The sequence below is a fragment of the Grammomys surdaster genome, unplaced genomic scaffold (assembly GCF_004785775.1).
Source record: "Grammomys surdaster isolate TR1022 unplaced genomic scaffold, NIH_TR_1.0 97, whole genome shotgun sequence".
NCBI classification, from domain to species: Eukaryota; Metazoa; Chordata; class Mammalia; order Rodentia; family Muridae; genus Grammomys; species Grammomys surdaster.
This window is the reverse complement of record NW_021604576.1, coordinates 3,498,037-3,508,089: the sequence shown is the minus strand read 5'-3', so window position 1 is coordinate 3,508,089 and position 10,053 is coordinate 3,498,037. Positions and strand designations below refer to the sequence as shown.

The window sequence follows — 10,053 nt, the reverse complement described above, 5'->3', positions numbered from 1 at the left end:
TTAATAAAGAGACTTATTAAGGACCATATAGACCTGATTTGTAAGCCATGTGTATAGCATATGAGGAGGACTAGTCAATAGATAGCTGGGGATTGGAAGCACAGCCTACCCTAAAGCTTCTCGCCATAAAAACCAACATTGAGTGTACATACTTATTCACATTCTGAAACAATTAAGTTCCCCTAAAAAATGTGTAATATTCTGCTACAAACCTTATTAGTGTATAGTACATGTGGAGTTATTGGTAATAGGACTATAGTATTTAATTTGGTAAGATGCTGGAATATTAATAGTATATAGCTTTTCTGAGTACGATAGCCATTATAAATACAGTATATGAAAACAACGGCAATTGATTCTTGATTGTTTAATTTAAAAAGTTATTATTTTAATTTAATTTCACTTACAGATTGCAGATTTTGGTTTATCAAAATGGCGCATGATGTCACTCTCTCAATCACGAAGTTACAAATCTGCACCCGAAGGAGGAACAATCATCTATATGCCACCTGAGAACTATGAGCCAGGACAGAAATCAAGGGCCAGTGTGAAGCATGATATATACAGGTACATGGTATTGTTACTGTGTTAGTAGAAATGTAAGATTAGTCAGCCAGAATTTTCCAGCTATATTTTATAGTTAGATTTTTTTCTAAGAACTTACAATGAAGATGAAAATAATTAAACCCTTTTACTTAAGCAATTTCAACATTGTTTAAAAATATGACGGTGTTTAGTTTGTCCTATGAATATGTAACAGTGCTCAAAGGTATTTAGCTTAAGTGACTTAGGAAAGTATAGGTAAACAATAGTCCTTAGTGTTTAGTCACTGGTACTTACACATTACATACATTTTTAAAGAGAAATAAGCAAACTGTTAAACCTACAAGGCATTTGTTTTAATCAGTCCTAATGTTTATATATGGATGGATCCTTTATACAGTGAGGTAATGCATTTAATAGAATTATGGTTTCATGTTTAATTTTAACTAGTTACAACATCACAGTGTAGTATTAAGCATAATTCATTGTTTTTAGTGTCTCTTTGACCAGAGAAAAGGAGAATGATAATTTATTATGCACAGTATTAGAGTAAGAGAGCTTTTATCCCATGTGTAATTCACATGTCTTTAACCTGCCAATGAATGTAAAGTCAGGCTTCCTAAACTTATTTTAAATCCATGCCATAACCCTTTCAAACAAATTTTTTCATCTTTAATAAATAATTAACAGTTAAAATGAAGGTGCTTAAATAGGAACACTCCATTAATATTTTCTTTTATATAAAAATTTTTAAATACAGGGTTTGTTTTGTTTCTCTTAAAAATGCTTTGGTAAATTCAACTAAATCTTTATACATGTTTATCTGTTTACTTTTAATTTCCTTCTAATATTATATATATTTGTACTTAAATAAGCATATTTTGTTTGTCCTTGAAAGACATTTAAATTTTATTGCTTGTAATTTTTTAATCTTTCCATTGAAAATTAAATTCCTACTTCAAACTAAAAAAAAAAATGAAGGTGCTTTTAGTAATAAATGAACTGTCTTTACTAGAAAGTTATGTAGTCAGTGTATATGCCTTCGATATCATGAAAAGTTTTTCTTACTACTTCTTCTTAAATCCAGTGGCAATCAGTTCATATGAGTGAGCACTTAGTTCACATTCATGTTGTCATTTAAAAAAAAAAAGAATACTTCTTTTTATTGTTCCTTAACTCATTAAAATCAGATACTGAAGAAGGAACAACAAAGAGAATTAATTTCTGCTACATGAAGACTACAAAATCTAGCCAAGACTTCCCAAACACTGGTTTGGTTCTGTAAACACAGACCATTCGGATTGGATTGGGTTGGATTGGATTGGTTAGTTTGATTAGGTTGGGTTTTGTTTCCTATCTTGAGATGATCCTGTGGTCCTTTCATTATGTCTGCTTATGTGCTGGAACTGTACTTACTGACTTGCAAGTGTTGACCCACCTTTGCATACCTGAGATGAAGCCACCGTGGTCATGGTGTATGATATCTTTAATGTTTTTTTAATTTGATTTGCAAGAATTGTATTGAGAATTTTTGCACATATGTTCCTTGAGGAATCTGGACTCTGGTTTTCTTTTTCTGTTGTTTCCCTGTTCAGTTTTAGTATCAGTGCAATGTTGTAGTAAAAAATATTAAAAATCCTTGCCCAGGGTTTCTACCCCACCTTTAGTTATTGGTTTCCCAAATTACACACACACACACACATGCACACAGCCTTTATATTTATAATATAACTTACGCAGCACAATAGTGTTGAGGGTAATATTTAAAATGGCATGGCCCAGTCTGGCTTGTTCTTATGAGGCTGCCATGTTCCCGACTAGACAAGGCCTGAGGCCAAGAGCGGCAGCTTTGACCGCAACTCAGGCCGGACAGAAGCACCAGCACTAGAAGCCACAAGAAGCCAGTGTGAGAGACAGCTCTGCCAATCTACCACACTGTCTCCACAAAGCTTGGCTGAACCCCAGACAATACCTGCCATCCATGTGGTACCCGGTAGAAATGAGACTCTAAAACTTAATTATTATCCAAAGGCTTTATACATTTGGGAATGTTCAATTAATAAGATGCCCACACAATTAGAGTTGTTACCCAATACCTAACCTTAAAATTTGTTACCAAGGACTGTTCTTGATGGACATTTAGTTCTCCATGGCTGTTACATCTCTCCCCTCCCTCCTAGCTCCTCCTCTTCCTTCTCCTTCTCTCTCTACACTCCTCCCATATTAGCTCCTCCCAAATTACCGAGCTTTATTGTAAAATGTAGAAGGGGAAATATCCTACTACACAATAGCTGGGCAGTTGCCTACCTATGCGGTTAGAGTCTACTTTCCTAACAATAATCCCAAATTATTATTTACTAGGTTTTATCTGGGCTGCTGTTAGCTCCAATTGGGAACCCCTCTGGGCCATGCTCTCCTCTGTCTTAATCCATGGCTGCTGTTCCCTCTCCTCTCCTGCTGTTCTTCCTCTATTCTATGCTGGTTTCTTCCCCTTCCTTTGCTCCTCATGGTCCTGTCTACAAGCCAATGAAACTCCAACCCCACCCATTTCTCTTCTGTCATACTATCAGCTGTTGGCATCTTTATTTACCAATCACAATTAACTGGGGCCAGGGTCACGAAGTGTCTTACGTATGGATTCTTTAGTGTAACCCATATTAGGGCCCCCAAATTAGCATTAGAGTACAAGCAGCACTAGACCAACCCACGGCAGTTGGCTTCATAGAATGAGTTTGGTAGTGTCTTAGTTACAGTTTCTATTGCTATGATGAAAGAAACACAGTGACCAAATGCAAGCTAGGGAGGAAAGGGTTTATTTGACTTATACTTCCACATCACAGTCTACCATTGACGGAATCTAGGGCAGCGACTAAATAGGTTGTGAACCTAGAGGCAGGAGCTGATACAGGGGCCACGAAGGGCTGCTGTCTACTAGCTTGTTTCTCCGTGGCTTGCTCATCCTGCTTTCTTATGGAACCCATGGCCAGCAGCCCAGGAATGGCCCCAACCCACAATGTGCTGGGCCTTCCCCCATCAATCACTAATTTTTAAAATGTCTTACAGCACCAAGGGCCTCTTCTCCCATTGATGCCTGACAAGGCCATTCTGTGCTACATATGCAGCTGGAGCCATGAGTCCCTCCATGTGTACTCTTTGATTGGTGTTTTATTCCCTGGGAGCTCTGGGGGTTCTGATTGGTTGATATTGTTGTTCTTCCTATGGGGTTGCAAACCCATTCAGCTCTTTCAGTCCTTTCTCTAACTCCTTCATTGGTGACCCTGTGCTCAGTCCAATGGTTGGCTGTGAACATCCACCTCTGTATTTATCAGAGCCTCTCAGAAGACAGCTATATCAGGTTTAATGGACCAGTATAGAGGGATGCCAGGGCAGGGAAGCGGAAGAGGGTAGGTAAGTGGGTGGGAGGACCAGAAAAGGGAATAGCATTTGAAATGTAGATAAAGAAAATATCTAATTTTTAAAAATGCCTTACAGCTAGATCTTATGGAAGCATTTTCTCAATTGAGGGTCCCTCCTACCTGATGATTCTAGCTTGTGTCAAATTGGCATAACACTAACCAGTACCTCATTTTATAAAATAGTTAGAGGAGCACTAGTGTTGTCTTTTTTTTTTAAAGAATTGTTTATTTCTTTTAAATCGTAATTCATTCACACAGGGGTTATAAACACAGAAAGGCAGGATGTGGGGAAGGGGATAACACTGGAGCATGGGTGTTCAGGGGGAATACAGGTAGCTTTCAGAACAGGGTATTGGCTGGGTGGAGGTTCAGGGGACAGGTCACTATGACTCTGCCTATGATTCACTTGTCCTTATCTAAGTTGGTATTGTCTGCCAAGGCTACCTATTTACAAGGTCTGTGACTCCTCAGGCTAGTAAATTTCCATGAAAGCTGCCTGATTACAATAGCTTATAGCCATCTGTTTCATTGTTTTTCCACAGAGACCCAAGACTTGGTGTTAGTATACATGTATGACAGGCCCACTGCTGATTTTAGGCCTATGGCTGATTTTAGGCCTACAGTGTATAAGCAGGGATGTCCCTGACATCTCTTCCCTTCTCCAAGTATAGAAGGGCTGTGGTGATTCTAATCTTACAAAGGCGGGGATAGAGGCCTGACCTCCAGTAATTGAAGGGGACCTTGTAATGGCTCGAGTCCCCCTGTCGTTGTCCAGTGAGGCATGAGGGCCATACCCATCCCGATGTCTTTTTCCTGGAGAGGGGATACTTTTGACTTCAACCCCTATGCAGTCAGGCTTGTCCCTCAGGGAACCCAGAGAGATATTTTTATCTTTTATTTATATTCCCTTGCAGTGCTTAGCCTCGAAGCCTAAGCAAGAATTCAGATTGCCAGTCAGAGAGGGTTCTAGGTGGCCCCTCTCTGCTTGGTTTAGGGGCAGAAGTCCCCTCTTTTAGGTTGGGTGGAGATGAGTTTTGGAAACACCCTGTATAAAGTGACAACCTCATATTGATAATTTCTTTTCATGTTCCATAATTTCTTTCTCAGCCAGTTTATCTTTTGAGTAGAGGAAAGCTACTGATTTGCTTGAGTTAATTTTATATCCAGCCACTTTGCTAAAGTTGTTTATCAGGTTTAGGAGTTCTCTGGTGGAAGTTTTGGGGTCACTTAAGTATACTATCATATCATCTGCAAATAGTGAGATTTTGACTTCTTCCTTTCCAATTTGTATTCCTTTGACCTCCTTGTGTTGCCTAATTGCTCTGGCTAGGACTTCCAATACTATATTGAATAGATGGGGGAGAGTGGGCAGCCTTGTCTAGTCCCTGATCTTAGTGGGATTGCTTCAAGTTTCTTTCCATTTAGTTTGATGTTGGATACTGGTTTGCTGTATATTGCTTTTACTATGTTTAGGTATGGACTTTGAATTCCTGATCTTTCCAAGACTTTTATCATAAAGGGGTGTTGAATTTTGTCAAATGCTTTCTCAGTATCTAGTGATATGATCATGTGGTTTTTTTCTTTGAGTTTGTTTATATAGTGGATTACATTGATGGATTTCCATACATTGAACCAACCCTGCATTCCTGGGATAAAACCTACTTGATCATGATGGATGATTGTTTTGATGTGTTCTTGGATTCGGTTCACTAGAATTTTATTGAGTATTTTTGCATCCATGTTCATAAGGGAAATTGGTCTGAAGTTCTCTTTCTTTGTTGGGTCTTTGTATGGTTTAGGTATGAGCGTAATTGTGGCTTCATAGAATGAATTGGGTAGTGATCCTTCTGTTTCTATTTTGTGGAATAGTTTGAAGAGAATTGGTATTAGGTCTTCCTTGAAGATCTGATAGAATTCTGCACTAAAACCGTCTGGTCCTGGACTTTTTTTTGTGGGGAGACTTTTAATGACTGCTGCTATTTTTTGGGGGGTTTTGAGACTGTTTAGATGGTTTATCTGATCCTGATTTAACATTGGTAACTGGTATTCGTCTACAAAATTGTCCATTTCATGCAGATTTTCCAATTTTGTTGAGTATAGGCTTTTGTAGTAGGATCTGATGATTTTTTTAATTTCCTCTGTTTCCATTGTTATGTCACCCTTTTCAGTTCTGATTTTATTAATTTGGATACTGGCTCTCTGCCCTCTGATTGGTCTGGCTAAGGGTTTATCTATCTTGTTGATTTTCTCAAAGAACCAATTCCTGGCTTTATTGATTTTTTTTGTATAGTTCTTTTTGTTTCTATTTGGTTGATTTCAGCCCTGAGTTTGATTATTTCCTGCTGTCTACTCCTCTTGGGTGTATTAGCTTCTTTTTGTTCTAGGTCTTTCAGGTGCATTGTCAAGCTGCTAGTGTATACTCCCTCCAGTTTCTTTTTGTAGGCACTTAGAGCTATGAATTTTCCTCTTAGCACTGCTTCCATTGTATCCCATAGGTTTTGGTATGATGTGTCATCATTTTCATTAAATTCTAAAAAGTTTTTAATTTCTTTCTTTATTTCTTCCCTGACCAGATTATCAATGAGTAGGGTGTTGTTCAGTTTCCATGTGAATGTGGGCTTTCCATTGTCATTATTGAAGACCAGCCTTAGACCATGGTGATCTGATAGGATGCAAGGGATTATTTCAATTTTTTTGTATCTGTTGAGGCCTGTCTTGTGCCCAATTGTATGGTCTATTTTGGAGAAGGTACCATGAGGTGCTGAGAAAAAGGTATATTCTTTTGCTTTAGGGTGAAATATTCTATAGATATCTGTTAAGTCCATTTAGTTCATAACTTCTGTTAGTTTCACTGTATCTCTGCTTAGTTTTTGTTTCCATGATCTATCCATTGCTGAGAGTGGAGTGTTGAAGTCTCCCACTATTATGGTGTGAGGTGCACTGTGTGCTTTGAGCTTTAGTAAGGTTTTTTTTATGAAAGTGGGTGGTCTTGCATTTGGCGCATAGATATTCAGAATTGAGAGTTTATGTTGGTTGACTTTTCCTTTAACAAGTATGAAATGTCCTTCCTTATCCTTTTTGATAGCTTTAAGTTGAAAGTCGATTTTATTCGATATTAGAATGGCTACTCCAGTTTGTTTCTTAGGGCCATTTGCTTGAAAAATTGTTTTCCAACCTTTTACTCTAAGGTAGTGTCTGTCTTTGTCGCTGAGGTGGGTTTCCTGTATGCAGCAAAAAGCTGGGTCCTGTTTGTGTATCCAGTCCATTAGCCTATGCCTTTTTATTGGGGAATTGAGTCCATTGATATTAAGGGATATTAAAGAGAGGGCGTTGTTGCTTCCTGTCATTTTTGATAATAGTGGAGGCATTGTTTGTGTGGTTATCTTCTTTTGGGTTTGTTGGAAGGGAATTATTTTCTTGTTCTTTCTAGGGTATGATTGCCCTCCTTGTATTGGAGCTTTCTGCTATTATCCTTTTTAGTGCTGGATTTGTGGAAAGATACTGTGTAAATTGGGTTTTGTCGTGGAATATCTTGGTTTCTCCATCTATGGTAATTGAGAGTTTACCTGGGAATAGTAGCCTGGGCTGGCATTTATGTTCTCTTAGGGTCTGTATGACATTTGTCGAGGATCTTCTGGCTTTTATAGTATCTGGTGAGAAGTCAGGTGTAATTCTGATAGGTCTGCCTTTATATGTTACTTGGCCTTTTTCCCTTACTGCTATTAAAATTCTTTCTTTGTTTTGTGCATTTTGTGTTTTATTATGTGACAGGAGGTATTTCTTTTTTGATCTAGTCTATTTGGCATTCTGTAGGCTTCTTGTATGATTATGGGTATCTCATTCCTAAGGTTAGGAAAGTTTTCTTCTATAATTTTGTTGAAGATATTTATTGGCCCTTTAAGTTGGGAATCTTCACTCTCTTCTATACCTATTATCCTTAGGTTTGTTCTTCTCATTGTGTCCTGGATTTCCTGGATGTTTTGTGTTAAGAACTTTTTGCATTTTGCTCTTTCTTTGACAGTTGTGTCAATATTTTCTATGGTATCTTCTGCACCTGAGATTCTTTCTTCTATCTCTTTTATTCTGTTGGTGATGCTTGTGTCTATGACTCCTGATTTCTTTCTTAGGTTTTCTATCTCCAGGGTAGTCTCCCTTTGTGATTTCTTTATTGTTTCTACTTCCATTTTTATGTCCTGGATGGTTTTGTTCAATTCTTTCACCTGTTTGTTTGTGTTTTCTTGTAATTCTTTAAGGGATGGATTTTTGTGTTTCCTCTTTAAGGGCTTCTACCTGTTTCCCTATGTTCTCCCCAAGTTCTTTGATAATGTTCTTATGATTTTAGATCTGGTTCTTGCTTTCCTGGTGATATGGGGAGTTCAGGACTTTCTAATGTGGGAGAACTAGGTTCTGATCATGGCAAGTACCTTGGGTTGCTGATGCTTATGTTCTTGCGCTTGCCTTTCACCATCTGGATCTCCTTTGTGCTATCTGTGCTGTCTCTGACTGGAGCCTGTCTTTCCTCTTATCTAGGTTGGGTCAGAACTGTTTGGGATGGGTTTTGCTGCTGGGGTTAGAGCTGAGGCCCAAGGTCTGCTCAGTGCCCTGCTGGAGACCGGAAGGAACCTGTGCTGCGGGCCAGGAGTGAATTCCTGGGTCCCAGTGGGTCCCTATTATTCCCTGTTTGGCGCAGGTGTTGCTGCCTCCTTTCCTAGGATGCTGCTCAGGTTAGAGCTCCTGAGAGCCCTGCTTCCTCTGGGTTCTGTGAGATTGGATGCAGAGCTGTCTCCAGGGATCTGGTGAGCGATGGGGCCCAGACCGGAAGGAGCACGGCTCCGGGCCAGGAATGAATTCCTGGGTTCCAGTGGGTCCTCCCAATTACCCCGTTTGGGGTGGGTGTTGCTGTTTCCTTACCTGAGATACTGCCCGAGTTAAACCTCCTGGGAGGCCCTCTTCTTCTGGGTTTTCTGAGGTTGGGTACAGAGCTGCCTCCTGAGATCTGCTTTACGCTCGGCCCCAGACTGGAAGTCTAGTGTTGTCTTTAAAAGCTTGACAGCCAGGAGTGGTGGCGCACACCTTTAATCCTAACACTTAGGAGGCTGAGGCAAGCAGATCTCTATGAGTTCAAACCAGCCTGGTCTAAGTAATGAGTTCCAAAACAGCTGGGGTACATAGAGAGACCTTGTCTCAAAAAGAACAAAAAACCAAAAAGCTTGATAGAATTTGACAATAATTCATCTAGTTCTGAGATTTTCCTCGTTAGGAAACATTAGTGTAACCTAGGTATCAGTGATTGCTAATGTGTGTGTGTGTGTGTGTGTGTGTGTGTGTGTGCATGTAGGTGCATGCATGTGTGTGTGCATGTGTTTGTGAACATATCTTGATTTAATTTTGGTTGGTCATATTTATCTAATAACTTACCATTTCTTTTAGATTTTCCAAGTTTTTTTTAATAAGTTTTCAAAGTACTCCCTAATGAGTCTTTGTATATTATTGAAAATAAAAAGCAGCCTCACCTTTTCATTTCTAATTTTATTAATTTTGGCCTTCATCTCCTAACTATTCAGCTAAAAGTTTGTTTTTAAAGAACTAACTCTTTTCATATATAGCTCTTGGGCTGGAGAGATGGCTTAGCTGGCTAGACTCACAACAAAAATATATATAGTTCTGGTCTCCATTTCATCAAGTTCTGCCCTGATCTTTGTTACCTTATTATTTGAGGTTTTTAAAGCACTCTTTGTTGGCATTTCATCTAGGCTCCACCCCTCAGTTACCTGGTGACAGCCAATTGTGCCTGACTTACTATAAAAAGGGCTGCTTGCTCACTCCTCACTCTCTTGCTCCCTTATCCTCTTCCCCCTCTCTCCCCATTCCCCTTCCTCCTCTCTCTCTCCACATGCTCATGGCTGGCCTCTACTCCCCCACCCCCACTCCCTCAACTCCCATCCCCATGCCCTAAATAAACTCCATTCTATACTACACCATCCTGTGGCTGGTACCTCAGGGGGACACCATACTGCACCTCTACTAAACATATCCCTGGCTTCTTATCTTACCTTTTTATAAAACACAACACTCATAGCTACAAGTGTTCCTT

At 39.4% G+C, this 10,053-nt stretch overlaps 1 protein-coding gene across 2 annotated transcripts in view; it reads left to right on the top strand.

The window, feature by feature from the left end:
- Ripk2 (receptor interacting serine/threonine kinase 2) overlaps window positions 1–10,053 on the top strand; it is a 40,488-nt gene that overhangs the window by 12,767 nt on the left and 17,668 nt on the right. For both annotated transcript variants that reach the window (XM_028780924.1, XM_028780929.1), the window contains exon 4: window positions 410–567. In XM_028780924.1, the coding sequence (XP_028636757.1) occupies window positions 410–567 (158 nt within the window). The remainder of the gene's footprint in view (window positions 1–409; window positions 568–10,053) is intronic.